The following is a 26946-nucleotide window of genomic DNA, read 5'->3' as shown; positions in this document are numbered from 1 at the left end:
TGTGCCAGCAGGTTTTCATGATGACAGTTTTGGTTTGTTCAGATGCCACAGGGCGACAGACAGTGGCACACGCCTAAGTCACGTGCTAAGGAGCGGGGAGCCAATCCTAATGGAGGACGGGAAACAGCTGACTGGGAACAACAACACACGGCGTCGTCTTCTCCTGCAGGTAGGTAGTGTATGGTGTGGGTCTCTCATGCACGTAGTTCACTATAGCTCTTTGGGGGCTCCTCGTTTTGGGAGCGCTGCATGGTGTTTGGCCCAGGCTCTCTCCCCCCCCCCAAAAAAAACATTAATGCATTTGAAACTTGTGGCTCCTTTTAAAAGAGGGAGGTGCTGCTGCTGCTGCGAGCTTCTTCTCCACTGAGGAAGACATCTATCCCCCAGAACCCGCCGCGCAATGGCACCGTCCCTCATCCGAGCTTGCCGCAGTCTGGCTCTCTCGACGTGGCTGCTGTCGTTCTGCTTCGTGCACTTGCTGTGCCTGGACTTCACGGTCGCAGAGAAGGAGGAGTGGTACACCGCCTTTGTCAACATCACCTACCTGGACCCCGTCACGTCGGAGGTCAAGACGGAGAAAACCGAGTGCGGTCGGTACGGGGAGCACTCGCCCAAGAAGGAAGCCAGAGGTCTGGTTCTGGTGCCGACCCTCCTGCAGGACAGACAGGCGTGCGACCCTCACGTCAGGTTCCCCCCCGTCTACCACAACATCGCCTGGGTGGCGTTGGTGGCTGCGGGAAACTGTTCGTACAGAGAGAAAATCCGTAACGTGGCAAACCTCAACGCCTCTGCAGTTGTTATATACAACGTGGGCTCCAGCAATGCCAACGACACCATAACAATGCCCCATCCAGGTAAGACGCGCCTTTTATTATTATTATTACTACAGCTAGTACAGTATTCTTGTGTTCATTCCCTGCAAACAGATCATTCATCCAACTACAGGTGACCACTCATGTGTCACAGACTAGGCCTGACAGTGACAGCACTGATGCTATCAATCAGTGGCTTCTTGGGTGTTAACCACCTCTGGTCCGTGATAAACCGCTGTCACTCGGGCTACTGCACAGTGTAATCAGCTGAACGGTTTGTTGTCAAAGTAGAAAACAAAGTCTCTCCTCAAGCAGACATAAACTACTGACATCCACAGGATAGAGCCACATATAGTAAAGTTGCCTGTCTGGTTGGTTGCAGGTCTGTGTTGAAGTGTGGTGCTGTAGGTGACCCTATATTATAATGTACTGTACTTTAACAAGGCCTGGATAAAGTTTTTAAAGTCCACATTACATACACATTAAAAGTCAGTGATGTCAAATGCTGTGTCAACACAAGGAGCCCTAACCTCCATAAAACACAGTTTGACTTGGCAAACGCTTGGTTTAGGTCAGGAACTATCAGATTTAAAAATGAAAAACAAGATAACAAATCTGTCTCTATACACCATGTACTGTATGCATTTCTTAATCGTTGCTTAAAACATCATCATCACTCAACAAACATCTTCCCAGTGAAATAAACACTGTGCACCTTTGTTATGAGAAAAAAAAAATTAACATCAGTTAGTGACTTCTTGAAGGAAAAAGAAAAACTACAAAGGTAAATAAAAAAGACAGTAGTACAGAAATAATGTAAATGAGTTTTTAACACAAAGCACTCACAAATGCCGGCAGCTATGCACAATGCCAGTCTTCCCAGTCTTTGTAATACGCCACTTATTCTGTGACTCTCAGTGCCTGTCCTGATTTATTACGAAGCAATAAATTATTTAGAGGTGTTTACAGTCACAGAAGAAAGTGAGGACAGATAACTTTAATGATTAAAGCGCATGAGCATCATAATTTGATAGCATAATGCATAATGGTTATTCAGTACAATGATAGATGTGCTGTCTGTAATCATAATGTTTGTCACCATGCGGCAAGAATCCCAGACAGCATAGCGCGAGTGAAACTGAAAGTCTGCACACAAGTTTTCTTTACCGATATGAATTTATGTTTGAAGAGAGGAACCACTGCAATCAACATGTGAATATACAATTTAAAATTTTGCAGAAGAGCACAGGCTGAAAACTGACGGGTAAATAACTCCTCAAGACAAAGTGGGAAAAGAACAACAACAACGACTCCGATTTGAAAAGAGTAGATTGTTACTTTGTAAACAACACACCCCACAAACCTTTGGAGATAATCCATGCAAAATGCCCTGAAAACACAGACGCCGGCTTCAGCTTCAGGTTCCTCCAGGTTCTTCACTTGTTTGCTTGTTTGCAGGAGGCGGAGCAAACTGATGCATGGATAATCAGACAAACACTTGACTGTTTAAATAACATCAGGCAGAGTAATTTGCATAGTGCGTGTTTGTGACGACTATGTAAAGCCACGATCATGTTTTGATATACTATAGTAATTGTACTTCGTATTAAGCAGAGGCAAAGACAAAGATTGCATAAACACACAGTGGAGATTCCTCTTAAAATGAATTGTAGTGCCTGTTAAGCTGGAGGGATGTTCAGTGTACACATCTGTGGCTCCGCAGCACGATGTTAAAGGTTTATGTGATCATGTGATGCCTTATTGATCTTTATGGGGATTTTTCTCTATTTGCTTATTGAGCCCGGGGCTCAGAAGGCTGATCTTCTTTTTTTTGTCCACATGCTCTTCATCAGCACAGGTGCTCCCTCACACAGGGGTCTGACTGCCTGTTCTGCTGTGTAAGGTGTTCTGCCTTTTCTTATTACCAACACCTTGCATGGCAGCTCTGCCACCGTCACTCTGTTTGCGTGTGTGTGTGTGTGTGTGCTTGGATGAAAGGGAAATAAGTGCTTCATCTGTTAAAGTAGAAAATTGCTGTATTCAGTCGATTTATCATTTAATATTTTCTTTTTCTCTCATAACACTGATACAGTTCCTTGGTTTCCAACTGCAGCAGCTCTCAGCTGGGCCCTCTTTTCCACTTGACATGGTATTTCCATTGGAAATGTGCTCCCAGTCTGTTGCTAGTTTTACATAAAGGTGTGGCTGACCTCACCAACACACCTGTGCCAGACAACAGCACAATGCACAAAGACTGTCTATCTGACAAAAGGATCTCATGTTCAAACAAATAGTGTGTAACACCTGGAGGCATAATAGTGGAGTCGGTTTTAACCAGAGTCCTTTTGTACAAATGTGTTATGGACACTTTCTTATGGAGAGCCTGAATGGACACCTCACATCAAACTATAATGAAATAGTTTTGAAATATAGTCTCTTCATATCTCTTATGTGATGTAGGTGAATGGAAATAATAACTGGTAATGTAGAAAAGTTGTTGGACTAAAGTCAAGAACAGATTGACTGTAAATGGGCTGGAGGCCACATGTCCTGGTCGCATCACATGGACAAGCTGCAGTATTACAGCTCTACTTTCATTCTTCATCCAGTGGATGCTTAAAGCTGCACTAGTAAATAGTTTTATTTCAACCATTGATCACATCACTGTGTGTAATGTGAGAGGTGCTGATCGTAGTGCCAAACTTATTTACCATCATCAGACTGGTGTTGCTATTGCCACGTATATCACTCTTGTTTCCAGCAACAGCAGCAGCTGTTTACAGCAAATACTAATCTAAGAAACCCACGGCACAATGAATGATCAGCATCAACAGCAGACGTGACAAATGTGGAGACTATCTAGTCGACCAAGTAAAACATTTAGCAGCATAAGAGATATTTTATCCGCAGTGGGTAGAGATGGAGATACAAACTGATCCTAAATCAGAGTGAATATTGGGCTTGCATACATCAAGTTGGCTCAAACCTGACTTCAGGCCAAGGCTAATGTTGCTCTGTCAGCTGGATGTTTAAATCAGCAACTAACTTTTGCTAACTTTTTAGTACAACTATGTCAAGTGGTAAGACAGCGAGTCACTGTTGTGATTGCCTTCTGGGCGTCTGCCATGTGGCTAAAAAAAACTTAATGCATGAGTTGATGCAAGTGCAGGTGCAGCCTGCTATTACTACTACCTCTGTTCTTTTCTTATACTCCCCTATTCTTCTGCTCTCTAGGTAACAATCAGAGGCCTCAGAGCATGTTTACCTGCAGCTAATGATTCGAACTGTCAAAGACTCCACACTTTCCCAATTTCAAGTCATAACATAAATATAAACTAAGACAGGAGAGGTGTGATGACAAAGCTGACAAACAGTGCAGCGACAAAGGGAACAGGTCTTATAGGCCTAGTGTGAGGCTGCCAAAGAACAAGAGGAGTCCAGACAGAGCTGGGCTCTAAAACCTAAAGTTGCCAGAGGCAGAAACCTCTCATGGTCTGTCTTAATTTAATCCTCCTTCCCTAGGCTTATATATTCATAAATCCAGCTCAGATAATTTGAGTTTTCAGTTCTGAGCGTGTGGATTTTATCCTGAATCTCCCTGTTGGTCTTAATGAAGCTTTAAACAGAAAAACCCTGGTCCTGTCAAAACTCCAGTGAACCTGATTAAACTTAAACGTTGGATTAGATTCAATCACCTAGATGAGTTGTATGGAGTCAAAATAGTTCAACATTAGCTATTTATAGATTCCACTCTCATGTCAGTACAGCAGCCCGGTAGCTTATATTAGCATAAGGTAGCTGCAACTACAAGTATATTGACTTACTGACAGAAGAGTGGCATCAATCCTCTTATCTGATCAAGAAAGCGAATGAACATGTTTCTCGAACTGTCAAACTACATTAATCACATAACTCTTTAGCCTAAGCACTTGCATGAATAAACAGTGAAGCCTGTTCTGTGTTACTGTCATGTACGGTTTGTTAATCATGTGGTTACTTTGGTGAAAACCTGTGCCACTGAGACTGAGCGTGCTGGTGTGTAGTAAAGAAGTATTTATTCTTCCCTGCTGCCACAATTTGGCCTGGTGGGTCTGAGGCCATGGGTATCTTCACAAGATCAGCCTCAGTCACAGACACTGCCCTCCTGTTTTAGAAGCAGCTATTTTTGTCCACTCTGACTGCGTCACAGTGAGCAGAAGGAGATAAGGAGTCGAGGCTTAGGGAAATCTTACATACCTCATAGTGCCTTTCCTTATTTCTGTTGGCTGTGGACATACATGGGCAAGTCTACCGAGTCTGGATGCAGCAGTTTTACTCTTGAACTTGTTTTCCTTTTAGTGGGGTTGCAAAGGTAGTTGTTGCATCACAGCACAGTGCCCTCCACACCATATGGTCTCATTTAAAAAAGCCATAAATTGTGCAGGTCAGGACTGTCACAAACATGGAAAAATAGGTTTGCATTGTTTTCATGATGTGAAGCCTGCGAAGCTAGTTCAGGCAGACGACTCGAGCTGCACCCATCCTGATCAGCTGATCGGTCACATGCCCTCCTCGTCCAAATAGGGCGGGTTATTTAAACCCCAGTTTACCTGCTCATCCCTGGCTATGCTCGCTGCTGCTGCTATTGCATACACCTCGCTGCTGCTGCCCATGAGGTTTTTGCAGACCCACCTCCTCCCCAGCATCCACCTGTGGGCTCTGTCTCTATGAGGGGGTCTGCTTCATTCCCTGTAATGTCTGGCAAAGCAGATCATTCAAGGAACGAATAACTGAGCCTGACGCCAAACCTGCTGCAGCCTTGCTCAAGGATACCTATGCTGTGTTTCAGCTTGCAATGCTTATAATTTGTTCTCATTCCAGAGTTGTCCGACTGAAATTAACTTGTTTTGCTGAATGGGCAGCTCATATATTTCTGTATCCACATGTCATTTAATGTTTGTTTGTTTTTTTTGCACATCGCATCGGCCAAAACTGGAATGAAGCCATGTGACAGCCCGTGGCCTGAGGGTCTAAATAGATGTTGTGTTCAGCCGTGCACTATCATCTGTTTGCTGTCCAAACACAAGCTTTTGTTTTCTCACTGTTTGTAGCAGCGTCTTAAAGCTTTAACATACATACACTCATTTTGAAGGAGCTGTAATACATGAATAAATGATTGTGTTCGCAGAGGAGATACTGCCAACTGGATTACTGTTTGTGTGTGTGTTTGCAAAGGGATTTTTGTTGTTTTTGCAGTACACAGACAGTATACTTATTTACCCAATCCTACCAAACCCACAATGCATGTTGCCTCTCTAACTGAGTTGTTTCGTTGTTTAAAAGGCTGCTCTTGCCTCAAAAATATTTGCTGTATCTATGTAGTGTTTCTTACTCTGGTATTCCATTTCAAATGTTAAATTCTTCATCTTTTAGCTCAAAAACCTTGCTGTCGGTGCATATTCATGAAAACGAAACCAATTAGGTAATATCATTTTGTTCTGACTGCTGGACTTTGGTCGCATAAAACATACCAGCTGTGCAGATTTTTACAACAGACCTGTTACATAAAGGGATTTAGGGGCTTGACAGCAATAATGCATTGAAAGTACACTCTGAAAATGTACCATATATGTTGGATTCAAAGCCTCTATCCACTTTGGAAAACACCATCTTTTTCAGCAGCATGTCTGACAGCAACACCGCAGTCTACGGTGTTAAAATAGTTCTGTGTGGTGCACAAGGACTTGTCACAGCACTGTCTGTCTGACAGGCTGCACAGGAGCTGCTGCTGGTGATGGGAGGGAAGCTCAATAAAGCCACCCTTTATCTACCCCGACTCCAAGCAGCCTCAACCATAAACAGGCAGCAGATGTGATGTAACTGTTGTTGATGCACTTCTGGGAATCATCAGCTATCACTTGTACGGATGAAAAAATATAGCCGGGCAACTTTGAATAAACATCATAAAGTAGAATCTGGCCGATACTGGATTTAAAACACTGATACCAGTGTCAGTATTTGACAGGTTTAAGACCCCAAACCTCAGGTTTTTCTTGTTCATGGTTGACTTCATTAAGCAAACTGGTGAACGTAGCTATCTTGTGTTACTGAGTATTGTGTCACAGTGTCATGCAGAACTGTTTGTATTAATAGCTGGATGTGTGTTTTACCCCTTATCTTTCATGTTCGGACACTAAGCTGAAGCGTGGCAGTAGCTGAGAGGATGAAAATAAGCATTGTCTCAGCTAATACTAACACTAGGAGCTCCTGATGTTGGTTTCATGCCTTCCTGATGGCCAAAGCTGGAGCCATGATGTTTTCTAGTTGTCCTTCCTTCGGCACTCATGGACATGAAATCTCAGTAACACCCTGATTGTATTTCAGATTTGGCCCAGACATTTACTGGGACTTCGGAATGAACTGATAAGAGTTTCCTGCTCAAGGTCAACGTGACTTCCTAAAACGTGATGTGGCCTTTTGAACGCCATTAGGGCTGGGCGACGTGGGAAAAAGATCCTCTCACGATAATTATTTCATATTAGATATCAATATAGATCATGATATAAATCCTATCATTATAAATACACTGTTTCCCATACAATCTGATTATTATTATTTTTTTTACCTCTTCTCATTAAATGATTGTGACAAAGTGATTTATTTTTTTGTTATGTGAACTGAACGCAGCCGGAGGCTGAGTCACTCAAACTGCGGATGAGTTTCATTTTTACAATCGGGACTAGTCATGTAAACATGATGCACTACGCATTTTTTTCTCATCAGTCATCAAAATTCTTCTGTTTCTTTTGAGGGAACACTCATTTTCTTTTTTACCAGCGGTGTCTCACTGCTGCTGCTGCCCAAACATTAGCATGTGTTGACCTGTTTCAACTGGCTGCTACTACTCCAACGCATCATCTTGTGCTGTGTGTGTCAACATAACTTGCTGTGGCTCTATTACAGCCACATGATTGATAGCTTAACATCTAGTGAAGATTTGTACTCTATGTAAGCAATAAGGTCATTTCTTACATCTCATGTGCAACAAGCTGGGATATATCGAGTATATTCGATATATCGCCCTGCACCCCTAAATGCAATATCTCCACAACTCACCTAGGGAAACACTTTAAATTTTGCACAAATGTCCACTTGGACTCAAAGACCAACCAGTTAGACTCTGGTCGAGGTCAAGGTGACCTCACAAAAGGAGATTTTGGATTTATGATTCATTGTAATATCTCTATGACATTCTTCAAATTTGGTGAAAAAGTCAATTTCAACTCAAAGATTAATATATTAGATGTTGTTGGCCAAAGGTCACAGTCAGTTTGACCTCACCAAGACTTCACAAGGCCATAAATAGTTACTAGTTTATATGGTTCTTGATTAACCGGAATGCAACCTGAGACAGTCACAATGACGCACACACACAACTCTAAGGCCATAACTCTAGTTTCCACTATGCAATCATATACTATAAATCACAGATATCTCTCATGCTTGGTCACTGTGGAATGGGCTTATCATGTTCATCAAGCAAAGCAACAGATGGCTGCTGGCACTGACACTGAGAGTGATGCTTTAGTTGTGTGTCTTATCTAAGCTCCCGGCAACCCGCCCAGGATTCTCCATCCAAGTCTGAACTCACACCTGAGATTTAACTTACCACCCGCTGTGCTTTAATTGCAGTTATTTATATACCAGGATCTTTAACCTCATAAAAGTTCCTGAGTTGAAAAACCTAATTTGCATATTCCTGTAAAACTACAAATTAAGTAAACTTTATTTGTCCTGTAAGGGAAATTTGTAATATGATATATTATAATTGTAATATATCACATTATATAATCTTTCTCTAAAATTATGAATTAAAAATCGTCCAAAAATATTTAAATGTGTTCTATCAAGTCCATGATGATGTTTTTCAATATTTTGTTATAAATAAAAATCAAAAATCCATAGATATTCAGTTTACTAATAATCCTCACAACAACAATATGACTAACACAGTTTATCATCAAAACAGCTGCAGATATGTAGAATGCAATACAAACTTGCATTCATTTATCTTTTTCTAAATAACAAACTCACTCAGCTGTTAATGCTTTGTGTGTGTGTGCAGGTACAGGTGATGTTGTGGCCATCATGATCCCAGAGCCTAAAGGTCGCGAGATCGTGGCCTTGCTGGAGCAGCACATTGCGGTGATGTTGCACATCACCATAGGAACCCGCAACCTGCAGAAGTATGTGAGCAGAACATCGGTCGTGTTTGTCTCCATCTCCTTCATCGTGCTCATGATCATCTCCCTCGCTTGGCTCGTCTTCTACTACATCCAGAGGTTCCGCTACGCAAATGCACGAGACCGTAACCAGGTACCAGACTGTGTTCTTTGTCAACTCTATGAGGTGGCAAATACCATTCAAAAATGGACGCTCATTAGTGCACCGGTGCTTTGGTCCCACCCTTAACATCATTGGTCTGCATTTCACCATCTGGCGTGGGACCTGTGAGGCTTTAAGGAGAAGCCAGAATTAGCCCGACAGCTGGCCGAACGCAGACGTGACAAACCAGTGAACCATCAACCAGCTCAGCTCTCTGGCCCTTTGAGCTGACAGCGCAAATACTTGCTTTTACCACCTCTTTATTATGAATTGCCATCTCTGACGTTCTTGTGACGCCTGTAACGACGGTACATCACCATGGGCTGTTTGTGATAGGAGCCGAGGCCATGGCAACCGGTGTTTGCTTTTTCACTTTAAATTATATTGATTTATGTTGTACAAAGAATTCAGCCATACTGAACAAATCTGTTTTCAATTTATTCCCAAAGCAGCCCCGTAAGGTAAAACAAACTTTGAGCATTTAAGTCACGTCACGATATCTTAACAATTACAAGACTGCAGTCCACTCAGTTCTGTGAATCTCTCGCCATCTGCCTGACCGTTCTGTTCCATTAATATTTCCATATTTTCCCTGAGTTTTTGTTGCCTTTATTTAGTTTTATGCAAAGGACCTGGAAAATATGGTGAAATTATCACATCCCTGTCAAAGTGCTGAAAATGCTCCTGAAACACATTCCACCTGCACAAATACCCCCTGGATTCCCACATGAATTCAGCTGGAAGCCGTTTCCTCTGGAAACTTACAGGCCAAGTGTTTGCACCACCTTATATCATCTGTTAGGTTCAAGGAAACCTGTCTGGCAATTGGTATGTGGTATCATTCAGAAAATACAATAATAATGCACATATATATTATTAACAATACTCTTATTATTCTAATATTTTCATTTAATTAAAGTCTCAGTGCATTTGGAACAGGTCACTGTAGGCTACAGTTGCTGTCCTAAGATCAGTTTGACTGATTTCTATTATTGTGGTTCACTGGTTTTTGTAACTTTGTTCAAGATGGTGTTAACAACACTAATTTGTAAATCTCAGCTCTTTAATTTACTTATACAAATTCAAAATACTCACATCTAATTTAAATGTAACACACAATGCTTAATCGCATTAAATATCATCAAACCATGTAGAAAACTTTAGATGGTTCTCAGCTGATGTAGAAGTAAATCAGCAAACTTCATCTATTCTATATCAAGGGAGATATACCTATATATCTCTGAGCCACTATTAAAAACTTAATGTTGTCGGTACTAAAGTGACTTTTATTTTATTTTATGTCTTATAGAGACGTCTGGGAGATGCTGCCAAAAAAGCCATCAGCAAGCTTCAAGTGCGCACCATTAAGAAAGGGGACAAGGTAAATGATGTTGCTCAGCATGTTTTAAATGTGTTTATCCTCATGGAGAGCTGTGCTTGTGTCATTGGATATGAAGACATATTTGACGATTCATTGGTCTGTCATTGGTCTGTGTTTTAGGAGACCGAGTCTGACTTTGACAACTGTGCAGTTTGTATTGAGGGTTATAAGCCCAATGATGTTGTAAGGATATTACCATGCAGGTAAGGTTTGTTTAAGTTTGAGTTAAATTAAAAATGAGGCATCTCCATCTGTCTTTTAGATGTTTTTAACTTTTGGCCATGAAACAAGATCATGCACCATAACTGCTGGTATCTCTATATCCTATATGAGACACCTATTGCTGTGGGCTGCATTTTAATTAATCATTTGTGCACTGCTGTTTTATTTCGTCAGACATGTCTTCCATAAACACTGTGTAGACCCATGGCTACAAGACCACCGCACATGTCCCATGTGTAAAATGAACATCCTCAAAGCCTTAGGAATCCAAGTAAGTTCCTTCAAACTTGTTTGGGTCTCTCACTGCTCTCATGTTTGATATTAAAACTAATCTAACTTAAAAGCTCAAAACATGAAAGTGATGAAAACACATTACTATGCATGAGAGCAACGCTAAAGATATCTTTGGTCTGTTCCAGCTCAACCCAGACTGCTCAGATGAGATTCTGCCAGACTATGAGATGTCTGTCAACGGTCCGCCCACCAACCCCATCAGTGGGGCGAGTGACATCACGGTTAACGAGAGCTCGGTGGTGCTGGATCCCGCAGGGAGACTGGAGGGTCTGCAGCTCCATCCTGATGCAGATATGGTGGGGGACAGTCACATCATAGCCAGCAGTAAGTACAATAGAAGTGAGGTCGTTTTAAGGCACATTACTTGAATATTCATAATTTCTGCAAAATTCAACTCATGGATTATGACTGCTTATAAATAAGTAGTTGGAGCTCCTGGTCATGTTTGAGGTGTCCGAGCTGTTAGCACTTCCCCAAAAAAGAGATGGTTTCAAGGCTCAAAGAGGAAAATCTATCTAACATTTGACCAAAAAATACACAAATACTTACTGATTATCTTCATTGTGGTGTTGGTACTTTTACTTAAGGGAATGATCTGAATCCTTCCACCACTGAGGAGGGATCTTAAACGGGAAGTTGGAAAGTTCAACGTTAATTTACACATAAAACGATCAGGAATAGCATGCCAGTGCTATTATTTACTGCTTTCTCCTCTGAGGCCTGAACTAGGCCAGCAGCCACCTGGTCAGTGTTCCCCATTTCAGATCCTCTTGGGTGATACAAGAGTAAAAGAACAGCGCTCCCTTTCCAGAAAGGCACAACCTAACCCACATACGCTCAAATACTGTGTGCTGTAGTTATACGTTCTAGCACCTTGTGTAAATGCCTACAGGCTATTTCTCTAACTAATGACTGTTAAAACACCTGCAAGCTATCACCACCCCTTTAGTGTGTGTTCATGTGGGTTAATAGTGTGTGTTCATGCTGCGTATGGGTGTGCATGTGTGTGTTTGACTGTGTTTCCCCAGGGCGTTGAGTTTCTGTGTTTCTGATTAACTCTACATAATTGTTCAAACTATATATGTTCAGTTTAATGTTCAATTGTCATTGAAACTGTGTCAAGATGTGTTGATACGATCATATGTAGTTTGTTGCTGTTGAAGTGAGTGGACGAAAGAAATAGAGCCACCTGGGAATATTAGGGTTTAGCTATAACATCATGTGAACGCTGCACTCAGTGCTGCTTCCACAGCACAGGAATGAATTCCTGTTTTATAAGTTGGCTTTAGTTAGAGGCAAAATATAAATTAACTTTTTTTTTTAGATAAATACTGAAAATGGAAAAAAAAACATGTACTTTCCAATTTCCCTTAAATGGACTTGCGCCCAAGGCCCTCAGTAGCTGCTAGAGGAAAGAGCTGTGTTTACATTTATGGGTCTGATGAGCAGGAGATGAGCTCACCACACGTTGGTGTTCTCCTCAAGACTAATTAGAGTGTAAATTAGATGTGATTTGTCGTTTTGTCGTACACTAATGAGCTGACAGAGACAATGCCACTGACGGACAGTAAGCATGAGCTGATCTGTCAGGCAGCGGTGGAGAGCAGACTGTGACTGAATGACATTCCCCTGAATAATGAGAGCTGCTGTTAATGGTACTGCAGCTATCTATCTATCTATCTATCTATCTATCTATCTATCTATCTATCTATCTATCTATCTATCTATCTATCTATCTATCTATCTATCTATCTATCTATCTATCTATCTGTCTGTCTGTCTATCTGTCTGTCTGTCTGTCTGTCTGTCTGTCTGTCTGTCTGTCTGTCTGTCTGTCTGTCTGTCTGTCTGTCTGTCTGTCTGTCTGTCTGTCTGTCTGTCTGTCTGTCTGTCTGTCTGTCTTGAGAAATTGGCACTTAAAGTGATTTTGTATGTTTCTTTTCAGCTAATCCGAATCTATCGCAGTCAATCCACCAACTATATATAGATAAATACTTCATACAACACCATTGAAAATGAACTTAAAGTCAAAAGTTTGTTCTTTTGGCTTTCCCTGAACTGCACAGAGGGATACTTACACAGTGTGACAGCGAGGAAGGGTTGCAACAACTCTTTTTAATGTGCAAATAGGCATGTGAGTATTTAATCAAGATAATTACAGTAAATCAAAATGCGAACCTGTCCTTTCAGTGACCATGGCACTAAGAGTTAACCTTCTTCACTGGACTTCACTGTCCCTGTCTGAGGGTATTGCTGTGACTGTATCCCACACTGACCCCTCTCTCCCTCTCTCCCCTCCTCAGGTGAGCATCAGCCTCCTCTCAGCAGTGACTCAGACACCTCGATCATCACGGGCGTGGAGGTAGGAATGTCTGAAATAAACATGTCCACAGAGCAGGAAGGCGACGGCGCCAAATCCGGAGCCGATCCGAGCTGAGGAAGAAAGCATGAAAAGAAGGAGGACGAGAGCGAGAGGACGGAGTGATTGGAGATTCCCAGAGATTCACCCCGTCCGCCTTTGTCTCCCGGAGGAAGTGACCTCACAGAAGATGGGCAAATGAGCAATACGGCCCGTAGCAGCACAAAACACCACGTTCTGTCCGTGCAATCTGAAAAACAGACTTGTCCTCGTGTCTGTTGACATGTCGCTTGCTCATTTTCTTGCGGTCACTCTTCACCATTTTGTTGGTGAACACGGCTCTCGTATTGCATCACATTATTTAATCGCACGTACAGTACCTGAGATGTTGGTGGCCTTCACAGCACTGAGAAGAAGGATGAATAATATCTCTCCTCATTCTGGCCACCTGAACCCGCCGCTGGACACAATATGAGCACAGGAGCACCGCGGCGTCTTCGACACCTGATTTCAGCTTTAATTGTATAGAAATATGTGCAGATTGTTTGATTTCTTATGTATGAGATCACTGCCAACGTACGACAGGAGTAAGTTTTGCTGATGTGACGGATGCACAGACGGTATAGAGCTTATGTCAGCAAATTTCCTCGAAGACCCCAACAGTTGGTGTGAAATCCCACCAGCAGTTTTTCCGCTTCAGGGTTTGGTAACATATTATTATCCCCTGAACACGTGAAGCGTAGGCCGTTAAGTTCATGCAGCCCCGTGGCACTAAAGAGTTGAAGCATGTATGTAACACATTATGCTGTAATTTCTAAATCTACAGTAACAGTGGAGATCTTAATTTTTTTAACGACTATTTTACCAATTGAATATTCCTGTTGTTGAGAGGAAATAACCAAACACTAAGTAGATACTTCTCTCCTCACATCTGACAATCATAGCTTGCCACGAGCAGCTTGAAGGGATGTCACCCACTGCCCCATTGAGACTGCTGCTCAATCTCTGACACCACACACATGATGTTGGGCTCCGCTGTCTGTCGGGAGGGAAGTGTAGGTGTTCACACTGCTGTTAAAGTACAGCTGGCAATAGCTTCTGTCACTACCAAATCCGGGCAGTGTGTACATACCTTAAACAGACTTCCGAGCCAGCCAATATAACTACGTGAGCAAGTCTCTGTGTGCCAAGTTTATTAGTAGCCTAATATTTTAAACATTGTTCACGTATGCTCGTTCCGTTGGCCACCGCCGGTCAACAGATGGTACTAAATCAGTGCGTGACATGAAACTGAGGAAATTACATGAGGACATAGAATTAGATAGAACTTGGTGGAGGCTTGGTGGAAAAATGGGGGGAAATGTTTTTATTTGATATGGTCAGGGTTTTCATCTGAGGGATTTGGTGCTTCAAGAATGGGATATTTTTTTAATCTCACAAAAAGCTCAAAGCATGAGAAGTGTTTATAATTATAGAAAGTTTGACAGTTTTCTATGTCTATATCAAGCTGACAGAGTTTGTAAAAAAAAAAAAAACACCCACACACGCATGTGTTTTCAGGGTCTTGACAACGATCTCCATCCACACTGAAACGACAGATGGTCTGGTTCTTCTATTCGGTCTCAGCGGGTAAAACATCTGTTCTCTTCACACATGCTCTCTCTCTCTCTGTCATCTGTATTATTACTTTTTAATACAAACAAATTCACAGTTTAGAAATTATAATTTAACATTTAGATTTTTGGCTTCAGGCTTTTGGCCTAGTGTCAAACTTCATTTAATTGCAGCCAGGTAATAAATGCTACCTGTTAACCAGATTAGAATCAAGGCTAAAGATGACACTTTGTTTGATTGTCTCGAATAACATATAAAATGCAAAGAAAATTTAAAACAACAGAAGTTTTGCCTCTTGAATTAACCTCTTAAATCGAACAGATTCCCATTATGTCACAAAAAGCTCAATTTTGTGTGAGAAAACACCGGCTGAGTGTAGATGGAAAGGTCAAGGAGCGTTTTCTTTTTTAATTTTAGCTCTCTTCAAAAGATCTCTGTTTCAAATTCATAATGTTGTTCCAAGCAGCTGTTCACATTACTGGAACTGGGGTGTATGTCGAATTACAGACCAAAAACACTTGGTTCTGGGTGTGGTGATGAACCATGTCATCGAATTGCACAGAAGAACTGAAGGGCCTTCTCACAGTTGGAAAAAAATAAAATGAAACATGAATATTGGTGAAACAAGTCCTGAAAGCTTTTGGGAAACCAAAAAATAAGGACTAGATCTGTAGAGAGACATGTTACCCTCTCTTTGCACCTTGCACCTGTTCCTGTTGTTATAAAATTACAAAGTATGTTCATGTCTTGTTTACTCCAAACTGTATATTATATTGATAAGCATGGAGAACATATGGTGTACAGTTAGTGTGTAGTATCGGGACACAGCTACAGACTCCCAATCACAGACAGTGATACTGACTGTTACTTAACATTCATCCTGAAGAAATAACTCTTCTGCTCTCGTTGTTTAGTCCTTGTCGATAGTTTTCCTGTAACACGGTCAGCAGGATCTACCGTAATACTCATTTGGACCTATTTCACATTCTTGTAGACTTGCACATTAAGAAGCACAGACCCACTGACTCGGTGTTGATGAAGCCTGCAGGAATGTGACTTGTGGTTTTCTCCTCCAGTCACTGTTTCCGTTGCAGTAGGCCTCTGTCATGAAGCCACCTGGGACTCTGTTGTGTAACACACACTCACCACACACTGTTTTGGGTCAGTCATTGAAGGATCGTTTGGATTTTATGGTCGTAGGTTTCTGTTTTTCATAAACGCTTTGGGCACATTGTGATTTTCTTTTTAATTTTAATTGTGTTTTCTGAGACGGTATGTTTCCAGATACACACAGACACTTCACTCTAGATGTTGTTTGTCTCAAGGTAAAGCTTATTAAAAAAAATATATATATATATTTTTTTTTTTGTTCTGACAGCAGTGTCATTTGCTGGGGGGGGGGGCAGGCTTTAGATTACCTCACTTGATATTCAGTCACTAAGCACATACTGACCAGTTCAACATGTAACATGTGTGGTAGCATTATGGAAGAATTGATGAATGTACATTTTTGTATACTTATTACACAATGCACAGTGGTCCTGTAATCATTTCTTTGTTAAAAAGCCTGATCTTTTTTTTAATGGATATGAAGGTTCATCATAGAGGAAAAAGTGAGATTCCTACCAGCTCAGTACAGATGCAGATACTTAAATCTCAACCAGCACAATCTGGACCTTTTTAAGCCTCTGCATGTTACATCCACTCACATGATAATGAGATAGCACAATACATAAGATAACCTAACAAGCACCCAGTAGCATCAGTACCTATAGCTGTCCTTGTCTCTCTTTTGTTTATTATCTCCCTCTCCATCTTTAGATTAATCTGTCTTTCTTCTTCTCACATACACACACATTAAAAAACACTGTCTCCATCCGACCGTTTGGTTGGTTGACAGCCGCCAAGGTAAAGCAAAGCACAATTGTTTTCAGTGCCAGATTACTCAGTTCTGGCTGTACTGTAATTAAATCAGTTAGTCTGAAGGTGGATTTTTTTTTACTGACCATCCTTAAAACAATGTAATTGAGCTAAACAGCCCTCTCACTGCAGATTTGACGGTTTACAGTGTTTCAGTAACAACTCTCTCTTAAGAATGAGCTTTGAGTTTTAAGACACAATATAATGACATTCAATGCACTTATGAAGAAACCAAGATTGTTCTCCTTAATTGTACCTGCAACATTTTATGTTATGTTTCCTGTAGTTTTCCTGGAAAGACCTTTATGGGATTTGTTTTACTAATTTAAAAGAATGACCATCATCATTCATATATTAAAAGTGATATCAGTTACTCTTTATCTGTAAATGTCATACCCTATGCAATGTGTGTAAGATATTATCTTATCAGCCTAAAAGCCTAATTTGCATCACTTGTCCCAGTTGAGATATTAATGTTGGAGTAGCATCACATATCAGTTTAAAAGCATGGTAGTTGTACAATCCACACCACTTAAGTAAGTTACAGAAAGAAGTTAAACCAACAGTTGAATTGTATGCTTGTTTTTTGACCAATTTTACAATTATTGAAATTAATTAGTTAAATTTAGCATTTTTCCTATAATTAGTAATAAATCACAAGTTCCTTCCAGGAAACGTCTGAGAAAATATTAGAAAAATATTCCGGCATTATGGACCTGTAATTTGCTCTTGACTGGTCAAGGCAGATAAGAATTTCTTTTTTCTTTCTTTTTCCTTTTTGTTCTTGTCACATTTCTGTTCTTCTCCTTGTGTCAGCCTCCATATATTGCACTTTATTCCCCCAGTCAATGGGGAGCAGCTTTTTTATGCAGAGCTTTGAGGAAGAGCGCTACAGTATTGAACATGGCACATGAGTCAGCTGTTGCTTTATGTATAATCTTGTGATCTTTTATCTGTACTACTGTGTGTGTGTGTGTCTGCGTGCGTGTGTGTTGGGGGTGGGGTTGCCAATATGCTGTACACTATACCCAGGACCCAGCAGAAACAACAGCAATGCTATTTTGAAATATGAAAGCAACTGTACGTATAGGACCAGTGATGTCTCTGTCCTCTTGTACCATGATGCACGTGTAGGAATGTCTGTAATTTTGACTTATAATAAATTTGAATCAGGTTTTTCCAACTTTGGTAAACCTGTTTGTTTTATATCAACTCAATGAAAAATAGTAGCCTCTGTTTTCCCACATACACTGATAATGAACATTGTTAGCTTATGATGTTCTTTATGCATTTTTACTGAGGGCATCTGTGAAATACCAGAATAAAGTCATCAGTATAGTCTAGGTAAAATAAACACTATGCTATATAGAGTTATAGAGCTCTGGTTATTCACTTAATACACTTTAATTTAAAGTAATTACATTTATTAACAGGCATACTGTATACAGATAAGCAGTATGTATAAATTGGTATATGGTGGTGAGATTACATTAATTTGTTCCCTCTCATTCCTCGTTAGACTTTAATCAAGATTAAAACTGCCTAACAAATCAGTGCACGTAAATGTATTGTTGGCAAGAAGAAAATTACAATCAAAGTAGCCCAATCAAAAGTCACAATAAGGTCACTGTCCTACTTGTGTAGTGAATGTTTCTGTTTTTCTAAGCCTTTTACGGATGACTGAGATTGTTATGTGCCTTTCTGAAAGAAGTTTTTGTTTTGTCAAACCACAGCAGACAACAAACACAAAATGTGGGCCAGTGTGCCCCTATCCAACCTTTAAAAATGCACTGGGCCACATCTTAGTAGTGTTATGCAGGTGTGTTTTTTTTTTGTCTGTACTGGTCTCAATCTAATCTCTAAGAAAGCTCCAAATCACCTGGTTTTATCTGTGCAAAACATCTTAGATTCTCATCACAGCTGCTGACAGAATCTGTTCAGACTTGTGGCTCTGAAGTGTTTTCAACATGAAAGGTGCTACAGGCTTCATGTTCCTTTCTCTTTGGTACTAAAGAGTTTTTTCAATTGTAAAAGAAATAAAATAAAATAAATGTGAGATAGACAAATGACACTAAAGACACGTTTCAGAGTATGAATGAGTTGACTTAATCTTAGTTGTAAATACATTTTGGTTTAATTTACTGTAAAAACTGTGAGGTCTCCCTCATATTCTTGCTCACTGAGCCTGGGGTATGACACTTAGGTAAATGTAGATTAATTAGATGAGATCCTGTATTAGCTATTTACATACTGTATAAGCTATGGATATTTGAATGTCTGGTTAAGTGGATGAATGTGGCACATTCAGTTATTGTTTTGCAATATTTTGTTACACCTAACTTTCATCTCGCTGAACTTTCCTCAAAGTGGTTCTTATGATTAGTGTTATTTTCATAGCCTATCATTACTGCTAAGAACCAACAGCTGATTGTATCCAATGAATTCATATTGTTGTAATGTGTTTTTCCTGTGGAGGGCAGTAATATGCCTGGTAGCATTTAAACGGCCAAAAACCAAGAAGAGAAGAAAAAAAAGGGGAAAGGAGGAGGACAGTAATCAATGCAGTATGCAATCTGCAAACCCTGCTGAGAGAATGGGTCGCAGTGAGGAACTCAGTGACTTTCAGCGGGGCACCGTGGTCGGATGCCACCTGTGTAAAAAGTCCGTGCGTGAGATTTCCGCGCTGCTCAACCTGCCTCGCTCCACCGTGAGCTCCGTGATCCTCAAGTGGAAACGCGGAGGGATAACGACGGCTCTGCCCCGGAGCGGCCGACCGCACAAGCTGAAGGAGCAGGACCGCCAAGTGCTGGAGCGAGTGGCGCTGGAGAAGTGTCTGCCCTCGGTGGAAGCGCTCACCTCCGAGTTTCAGACCGCGTCCGGGGCCACGGTGAGCTCCAGGACGATCCGCCGGGAGCTGCACGAGATGGGCTTCCGCGGCCGAGTGTCCACATACAACAAGCCCAAAGGTGCGTTCAGGGGGTGTGGGAACTGAAGCCAGCCAGGTGAGGGTCAGCTGTCGCGTCCGCATACTTTTGGCCATGCACCAACCAAACCTTGTGTAGGCTACTGTATGTGTGAGTGTGTTGTCACTGCTTTCATCTCCTCGTGTGAAGTCTCTCTCCTTGTTTTGGGGACCGGGGCTGCAAGAACTGACTCCCATTCAGCTTCAGGAGCCTCAGTTAGGTGTAGAGCTGCAGTTCTTCTCAGCAGCAACTCCAAATTATGCATCAAGAGAGATTACCAAACCAGACTGTTGTTTCAGAGTCAGTTTGTTGATTGATTGATGCATGGTCAGGATAATTTCCTGAGGATCTCTGGATTAAAACAGATCAGAATTGCTCTATCACCTGCCATGGAGCTCAAATTCCCTGTTGATGTATTAGTAATAGGTGATTTAGACTTTTGCCCTGACAAAACAAGTCCTTTGAATAGGCTATGTTAATATGGTGTTTTCACAATTTTCCCATATTGTATTGTATTGTACTGAATAATCAGTGAAGATGTTGGCTGCAGCCTTACAGCACTTCTTTGATAGAATAACAGTAGCTGCATGTAGTTCAACCACAAAAGCTGTAGTGACTTCTGGGTGATAAATCCCATCTGGCTCACATACTGCATTCCAGCTCATTGCTAATGTGTAGGATGAGGTCTTGGCTCTCTATAGAGCAGTCAAGCGTTTTCCACTTCAGACTAAGATGACTCTTTGTTTATGCACTCATACACACACTTTGTGCATGGAGGCTCTGTCAAGCTGAAACAGAAAAATCCTTGAAATGTTAACATGAAGTGGAGAGTGCACTATTAGAAAGTATGGTATTGTGCTGCTGTTGTATACTGCAGATAATGCTTAGTTCATAAATTAGTCAGACTGAAATATCTCCAAAACTAGTTGAAATCTTATACGAATAATTTTTATATAACTGTGGTGATCCCATTCTGATTTTAAGGGAATATATTGCAACAGTAAAATTTCCCTCAGGATTATTTATTATAATTTTTGCGATATTTTAATTTCTACTCAGATTAGTGTTTAGATTTTAGTAGCTAATCTGAGCAAATAGCGTAGCATGCTGATCTAAGAGGGAGAGTATGGTCAACAACATACATGCAAAACATCAAAATTGAAAATGAGATCTCGATCTCAACGGGTCTTTTTTACCTGGTTAAATGAAGGCTAAATAAAAATGTTGGCATCATCACTGAGAGCATGTTTGCATGCAGACGTTGGTATTAACGAGTACAGCCAGAGGTGCTAGTGAGCCTGAAGACTCGTATTGTTTTGTTTTTTTTACTATTCCCCTGGAAGTTATGGATTGGTTAGAATATTCACAGTTCTTTTAACAAGAAACCATTTCCTGCAACACCATGCACATTTTTCAGGAACATGAAACCTGACAGATTCCTGCTGTCAGCAAAACAGTGTGACTTTCTGTGCTGAGAAAACAACTTGCACATTCTTACATCAGACTCACATTACACGGAGAAAAGTAGTTGCAAACAAACTCTAAACCACAAAATATGTGATTTCGGTTCAATCCATTGTGTTGATTTTTACAGGGTTTTTTTGTGTCTTATTTCTATGCCAGGAGGGGAAAAGGTGGAAAAGAAGCAGGCGCCATCCAGCCAAGACGATGCTAATGTAGACGTGTCTTGTCTGGACTTTCGTGTTGGACGTATCATCACAGCCATGCTATCTCCAGAGACTGACGGCCTTTATGTGGAGCAGGTGGATGTGGGTGAAGCGTCTCCCAGGACCGTGGTCAGTGATCTGGCGAAGCACATACCACTGGACCAGGTACATTATGATAATGCTGTGTAGTTTGTGAAGTGGCATCAAAGAATTTATTTATAAAATATTATAGCTTCCACTAACTATTATTTTAACTTAAGGACCCCAAGTATTTGGTACCCAGTCCCAGACCTAGTGTACTGTATATGTGAGCTCTGAGCATCGACACCCCCTTCCTCTGTCTGCTCTTACGAAAGGTTTTCCACATTATTTTGGAAGATGGCTGCAGGGATTTGCTCCCATCCCACCACAAGAGCTTCGGTGAGGTCAGATGCCGATTTTAGGTGATGAGGCCTGGCTTGCAGTCATTGTTCCAGTCCACCCTGAATGTGCTGCAGAGGATTGGGGTCAGGGTTGTGTGCAGGCAGGCTCTTTGCACACAGGGACTACTTGTCATGTTGAAACAGGAAACGGCCCTCCCTAAACTGTTGTCTCAAAGCTGGAAGCACACTATTGTCCAGTGTCACTGTGTAGTGTAACAGTAATGTTTCCCTACTTGGGCCAGGCCCAAACAATGGAGAAAAAAAAAACCGTGTACTCATACTTTTGGCCATATAGTGTATCATTTAAATGGAAACATATGTCTGTAGAGGCAAGTATGCAAAACATTGTCCGACTTTGCCAAAAAGCTGTAAAACCTAAGACAAATATTCTAATGGAAAACTGTCCACACACACAGACAAATATTATACAGCAGCTTCTCTGAAGCGTTGCTTGTGTTTCTTTGATGGAGTTTTATAGCACAACTTGCTCATCGGTTTATTGGCCCATTTACCTTTGGCACTTTTGGTCTGTGATTGTCTTACATGCTTTGGCTGCGTAGCTTCTTCTGCATACAATGGTATTTATAATTGTACACTGTAACCAGATTTTTTTTTTCTTGCCTAATTTTTGCACAATAGTGTATTTCCAGCTTCACAGCGACAGTCTTGGATCAGCCCTTTCCTGTTTCCACACGCTCAGAACAAGGTCCATAAAAAGAGCTTGTCCGGTGCAGAGCTTTGACTTACAGAGCCAATACATGTAAAATCTAATTTTGCTTTAACTGTTTTTTGATGACTGATATGATTTATATTTCTGTCACCCAATGGAGGTTAAATATTTGAGGAAATGCACTATGGGTTTGAAAGAAATGCCCTTTGTCTATTATATGGAAAAAAAATACTAGGCATCTTCAAGGAATATCACATAAAATAGTGTTACTACTGGTAAGACAATAATGCCTAAGCAAAGCAGTCTATTTTATAAACGCTCAAATCTCTCGGTTTTAGATTTATACAGCAGATGCATATAATAACAGTATAAAGTATGTGAAGGATTTTCTTGGATCTGCCTCACATCATCTCTGCAAATGCTGCATATATCTCCTTCAGACTTTTTGGCAGAAACTGGGGCCCCACACTAATCCTGCATTAAGACATTAGAATTTGAGCTAATGTTTATATTGGATGTGTCCTGAAACCAAACAGACCACATCAGCTGATCCTTTTTTGTAATGTCAATTGGGTATAATTTTGTCCTCTTGATGTACAGACTGTAAAAATGTACATGATCCTTTGCCCCCCATGCAGCTGCAGAACCGCATGGCAGTCGTGCTGTGTAACCTGAAGCCAGCCAAGGTGAGAGGAGTGGTCTCCCAAGCCACGGTCGTGTGTGCCAGCTCAGCAGACAAACTAGAAATCCTTGATCCTCCAAGTGGAGCAGTGCCAGGAGACAGAGTTACTTTCCAGGGCTTTCCAGGTACCGTGGTTCGAGCACTGCACCATCAATAACACATTAATGATTGTCTTTAAATAAAAGTCAGAAACTTTCTGGGTCAGAAATTGTCTGTTAAAGTCCCACAAATGGTCTGATGCTACAACCAACAAACAAATCAAATTAACCTCACACTACTGGTAAAAACATATTAACATCAACTTCACTTTTTACACACCCAAGGATGCATAGAGATGTAAGCTTGTTTATTTCTGAGCTCAATTTTTGTGTTATGCAGGAATACATCTGCTCACGTCGTCCTTTCCTTTTTTTTCTCTATTTACACCATAGCACCTCGGTTCATTAGGTGCTTACTGTGACTTAATGTACACTACCAGTCAAAGGTGTGGACACACCTTCTCATTCAATGATTTTTCTTTATTTTTAGGACTTTCTACATTGTAGATTCATACTGAAGTTATCACATCTACGAAGGAACACATAAGGAATTACGTAGTAAACACAAAAGTGTTAAACGAAGCAGAATATGTTTTATATTTTAGATTTACCCACCTTTTGCTTCGATGACAGCTTTGCACACTCCAACAGTCTTGAGGGCATTTGTTGGCTGTTTGTCTTCACTCTGCGGTCCAACTCATCCTAAATCCTCTCAGTTGAGTTTAGTTCAGGTGACAGAGAACAGTTTTGTTTTAATTAACACTTTTATATTCAATACATATAGTTTTGATGTCTTAAGTATGAATCTACGATATGAAAAAGTAATAGAAATAAAGAAAAACCACTGAATGACAAGGTGTGTCCAAACTTTTGACTGGTAGTGTACATATTGCACAGTCTGATAAAGAAACTGTTTATAGGTGCCTTTAGTTCAACTTGAAATGTTAGTAGTACAGCACACAGGATTTGATAACAGTGTCGTTCCAACCAAGTTAAAGCCATGTAGGAAAGATTCACATAGAAATGCACATAGAAATTATTTCCCTCATCTCAATCAAACAACTTTGTGAAGAGCTTGAATACACACTATGAGTAGGCCTCATCACCAAACACCACTGCTTGCCTCACTGATTTCTTGTGGCTGAATGGGAGTAAATCCCTGCAGCCAGTTTTTGTAACCTTGTGGAAGCCTTTCTAGACGAGAGGAGGCTATTACAGCAGCACTCATGGTTTCAAGGATGTTCCTGCATACAGAGCAAAGGAATTTATTCTAATCTACCAAAAATGTCTTCTCAATTGCAGGTGAACCAGATAAAGAGTTGAACCCCACAACGAAGGTTTGGGAGCAGATACAGCCAGAGCTTCGCACGGACAGCGAGTGTGTCGCGACCTACAAAGGAGCTGCCTTTGAAGTTGTCGGGAAGGGAGTTTGCAAATCCCAGACTTTGAGCAACAGTGAAATCAAATAAACTAACGGCCCTGCTTTGAACAGCTCGGTGTAAATCTCTGCAGTCGAAAAGTTATGGACAGCCTTCCCAGAAGCAGCGGAGGCCTGTTGGAGCAACATGCCAGTGGTTGTGGAATGAGATTCCCGACAGTCACATGGGTGTTACATTCAAGTGTCCACTGTGATACTGTACTGTAGTAGAAGCCAAGGACAGCCAAGGACAGTGAAGAGTGTGTCTCCCTCTACTGGACAGATATGAGCATTACTGTTACATTTTTATACATTATGAGAATCTGTAGTTTTGAACAATGCCACTGTGGGGCACTACAGGACCCATGATGATGTACAGTATATGTGTGTAAGGGATTTGTTGAAGTGAGACATGTGGACGTGCAGCACATAGTCATACCAAGTATAGTAAGAACAAGAGGGAAATTCTTAAGAAGATTCCCATTTAGTTGGGAAGTATCTGCTAAAATGTTAAAGCTGACCCCTGAGGTCATAATGGTTATTTCCTCTGAACTGTGCAAAACTCCCACTGAAAAGGGGACAGTTTTAGTTAGTTCAGACAGAAATCAACTCAAGAGTGACTTGATTCACTCTTTGTATAAGGTCAGTTGTTTGTCCTGCTGGAAATGAGTCAGCGTGTTCTGTATCAGTACGTAGCCACGTGGAAAGTTCATTTGATGGATGTGTCCTGTTAAATACAGTGTAAAAACATTTGAGATCCAGATTCTTCACTGATCCTGCTTTTGTTTCCCAGGAAACTTAAAACTGACACTTCTAAATCTGAAATTTGGATGTATAAAATTAATATTTATTATTTACTGTGTCTTCACCCAGTAACTTTTGGATCCATCCTGCTGTTTCGTTTTGTTACACTGATCTTTACTGCTCTAGATGTTGTAACAGGTTAGTGAAACGTTAACTTTTATATCCTACTTCAAGGAACATGGCTCAGTTTCTTTAGCTTCCAAAGTGTTTTCTAGTAACCCTGCTTATCCACCGAGAGAAGCTTTTTTTTTAAGTGCAAAAAATAAACCAGCATATTTTAGTTTTAAAAGAAGCTTTCTGTTTCTCTCCCCTTGGGAGGAGAGAGAAAACCAACTCCATAAAATGCCCAAAGAAAAACAAGAACAACTCAAGCACACAAGGTTTTTCTTCCCTTATTTTAAGGAAGAACTGAGAAATGTACGTTAAGAATGGGGATGTGATTCAGGAACTAAGATTGGAACAGATTGTACAGACATAATGTTTCTGATAATTGTTTGACAGGACTGAAGGCCTGTTGGAGAGTTGTTTCACCCTTTCATACACAATAAATACCATTCATTGTCACTAAGGAAGCTATAAATCTACTTTCCTAGTAGTCGGAGGAGCCAGAGAGTAATGATGACTGTGTTGCCTTTAATCATTATGTTTTCCACGGCAATACATTTTCCATTAATTCAAATGTTTTTGTAACACAATAATGGAAAGCTGATGGAGGCATTTTTCATCTCAATCTGTGGTGTGTGTATTAACTAATACTACATGCTGACATTAAAAAAACAAAATCTCTTTTAAATGAAAAGATAAAGTGTTTACATCAATGTCATGTTGCCCGCCCACCCATTCACTTTCAGTACAGTCTACTCATGTACAAACCTATAGAGGAAGCTATACTGTAAAGGGTATTCACTCATTTCTTCCCCCGTGTCTTCAATAAACAACTGATGTGGAGAAGTCAGTCCTGTAAGTGTGTCGACCGAGTCGACACGGTGCGGTTTCCCTGGAGGGGAAAGTTTGTAAACAACCACCTGAAGCTTAGTTTCGGCTCAGCTGAGTCAAACTATGAATAAGGTCCTGCTCCCCACTCGTTCTGCATCCTGTTTTTGAAAGACCACAGAGCAGGAAACCCAGCAAAACTTGTCATAACAACCATGTGTGATATTCATTACTCGTGTATTTATCACCTCCTGATAACTTGTGTTATTTAACTGATATGATAATTTTTGATTGGTGTTTGCCAAGGGAAGATTTAAGATGGCTCCTACACTTATTTGAGTTGTGGCAGGAAAAGCGTGTGGTGTTATTTATATCATCAACAGT

At 40.8% G+C, this 26946-nt stretch overlaps 2 protein-coding genes across 2 annotated transcripts; both read left to right on the top strand.

Moving 5' to 3' along the window:
- Window positions 1-155: 155 nt before the first annotated feature.
- rnf150a (ring finger protein 150a) lies at window positions 156-15087 on the top strand. Its single transcript, XM_085781477.1, has 7 exons — window positions 156-854; window positions 8917-9167; window positions 10486-10557; window positions 10678-10760; window positions 10954-11050; window positions 11199-11397; window positions 13377-15087. The coding sequence occupies exons 1-7, from the start codon at window positions 401-403 to the stop codon at window positions 13508-13510; spliced, it is 1290 nt and encodes a 429-aa protein (XP_085637603.1). The 5' UTR covers window positions 156-400; the 3' UTR covers window positions 13511-15087.
- A 4389-nt stretch (window positions 15088-19476) lies between these two features.
- On the top strand, window positions 19477-24897 carry LOC146991956 (aminoacyl tRNA synthase complex-interacting multifunctional protein 1-like). The gene is made up of 4 exons (XM_085781463.1): window positions 19477-19932; window positions 21553-21761; window positions 23327-23495; window positions 24711-24897. Exons 1-4 carry the CDS (start codon window positions 19533-19535, stop codon window positions 24875-24877), a joined length of 945 nt encoding a protein of 314 aa, XP_085637589.1. The 5' UTR covers window positions 19477-19532; the 3' UTR covers window positions 24878-24897.
- The last annotated feature ends 2049 nt before the right edge of the window (window positions 24898-26946 follow it).

This window comes from Trachurus japonicus, chromosome 1, assembly GCF_045865225.1.
Source record: "Trachurus japonicus isolate A0001 chromosome 1, Traja_1.0".
Classification (NCBI taxonomy): Eukaryota; Metazoa; Chordata; class Actinopteri; order Carangiformes; family Carangidae; genus Trachurus; species Trachurus japonicus.
Note: the sequence above shows the minus strand (reverse complement) of the source record. Positions and strands in the feature narration are given on the sequence as shown.

What these genes read in the sequence shown, in the direction of transcription:
- rnf150a (XM_085781477.1), top strand. Translation starts at nt 401, where the DNA reads ATGGCACCGTCCCTCATCCGAGCTTGCCGCAGTCTGGCTCTCTCGACG. An exon ending in CCATTAAGAAAGGGGACAAG is followed by an intron (nt 10,558 to 10,677) that starts GTAAATGATGTT and finishes TCTGTGTTTTAG; the next exon opens with GAGACCGAGTCTGACTTTGA. An exon ending in CAGTCACATCATAGCCAGCA is followed by an intron (nt 11,398 to 13,376) that starts GTAAGTACAATA and finishes TCCCCTCCTCAG; the next exon opens with GTGAGCATCAGCCTCCTCTC.
- LOC146991956 (XM_085781463.1), top strand. Translation starts at nt 19,533, where the DNA reads ATGCAATCTGCAAACCCTGCTGAGAGAATGGGTCGCAGTGAGGAACTC. An exon ending in AGCACATACCACTGGACCAG is followed by an intron (nt 21,762 to 23,326) that starts GTACATTATGAT and finishes CCCCCCATGCAG; the next exon opens with CTGCAGAACCGCATGGCAGT. An exon ending in TACTTTCCAGGGCTTTCCAG is followed by an intron (nt 23,496 to 24,710) that starts GTACCGTGGTTC and finishes TCTCAATTGCAG; the next exon opens with GTGAACCAGATAAAGAGTTG.